At 70.0% G+C, this 1,412-nt stretch overlaps 1 protein-coding gene across 1 annotated transcript; it reads right to left on the minus strand.

Annotated features, from left to right (window-relative positions):
* Positions 1 to 95: 95 nt before the first annotated feature.
* On the minus strand, positions 96 to 1,316 carry LOC113942545 (lysine-specific demethylase 5C-like; the record flags this gene model as incomplete). Its single annotated transcript, XM_027633653.1, has 2 exons — positions 96 to 213; positions 703 to 1,316. Coding segments are annotated over 2 exons (728 nt in total), but the record flags the coding sequence as incomplete, so codon positions are not given.
* Positions 1,317 to 1,412: the final 96 nt, after the last annotated feature.

Below are 1,412 nucleotides of genomic sequence, written 5' to 3' on the forward strand. Positions count from 1 at the left end.
GGTCCCCAGCACCCCCCGGTTCACCGGGGATCCACCAGATCCCTCCTTCTCCCCCCACACTCCCCTGGGATCCCCGGAGCCCCCCAGCCCTCCCTGGGCTCAGGGGGCCGCACAGGGCCCGGGGGGATCCCCCAAAGCCCCCCAGCCCCACTCACCCGAGGGCAGGGGGCCGTTCTTCTCTGGGCTGGGGGCGTCCCCGTTCTCCACCGACACCTGGGGGGGGAGGGAGGTGTTGGGGGGAAAACTCGGCCTCCCCCAGTCCCAAAACCCACCCCAGGACCTTCCCCTGAGGGCCAAAATCTGCCCCACACCCCCTCCACCCCCCAAACCTTGGTTTGCTCATTGCCCCGGGCCCCCCTCAGGGTTCTGTCCTCATGCAGGTGGTGCCGCAGGGCTGCCAGTCACCCCAAACCCCCTCAGAGCCCCCAAACCCCCCAAACCTTGGTCTGCTCGTTGCCCCTGCTCTCCCGGAGCGTCTCATCCCCATCTCCCCTGTGCAGGTGGTACCTCAGGCCCACCAGTCACCCCAAACCCCCTCAGAGCCCCCAAACCCCCTAAACACCCCCCAAACCTTGGTCTGCTCGTTGCCCCTGCTCTCCCAGAGCACCCCATCCCCATCACCCCTGTGCAGGTGGTGCCACAGGGCTGCCAGCACCCCAAACCCCCTCAGAGCCCCCAAAACCCCCTCCAGCCCCCCCAAACCTTGGTCTGCTCGTTGCCCCTGCTCTCCCGGAGCGCCCCGTCCCCGCTGTCCCCGTGCAGACGGTGCCTCAGGGCCGCCAGGCGCTCCAGGGGCGCGGCCACGTCGGGGGAGGCCAGGAGCTGCCTGGCGCGGTCCTGCCAGGTGATGGCCCGCTCGGTGAGGCACTGCAGGGCCTCCCCCTCGGGCAGCCGCACCGGCAGCTTCTGCAGGGCCACCAGCAGCGCCAGGATGGTCTCGAGGCGCGGGCGCCGCGAGCGCTGGCACAGCGGGCACAGGAACTTGGCGTCCCACTCCCACCAGGCCGGCGACGGCTTCTGGGCGCCCAGGCGGGGCCAGGCCACGCAGGAGCCGTGGAACCAGTCCCGGCAGAGCTGGCACTGCAGCATGCCCGGCCCTGCCGGCTGCCCGCACACGCACGACGGGGGCCCCGGGCCCGGCAGCGGCGGGGCCGCCTTCTGGGAGTTGGCGTGACGGAGCCGCAGCATCCCCTCCTTCTCCTTCTGCTCGCCCTCCTTGAACGCCACGATCTGGGGGGGCAGCGGGGACGGGGGTGAGACCCCAGCCCAAAATAAACACCTCAATCGGGGGAGAGGAGCCCCCAGCCCAAAATAAACTCCTCGGTCGGGGGGGAATGTGAGCAGGGACGGGGGGTGAGACCCCAGTCCAAAATAAACACCTGGATCTGGGGGGAAAGGAATGTGAGCAGGGA

Source organism: Corapipo altera, unplaced genomic scaffold (assembly GCF_003945725.1).
Source record: "Corapipo altera isolate COAL_440 unplaced genomic scaffold, ASM394572v1 56657, whole genome shotgun sequence".
NCBI lineage: Eukaryota > Metazoa > Chordata > Aves > Passeriformes > Pipridae > Corapipo > Corapipo altera.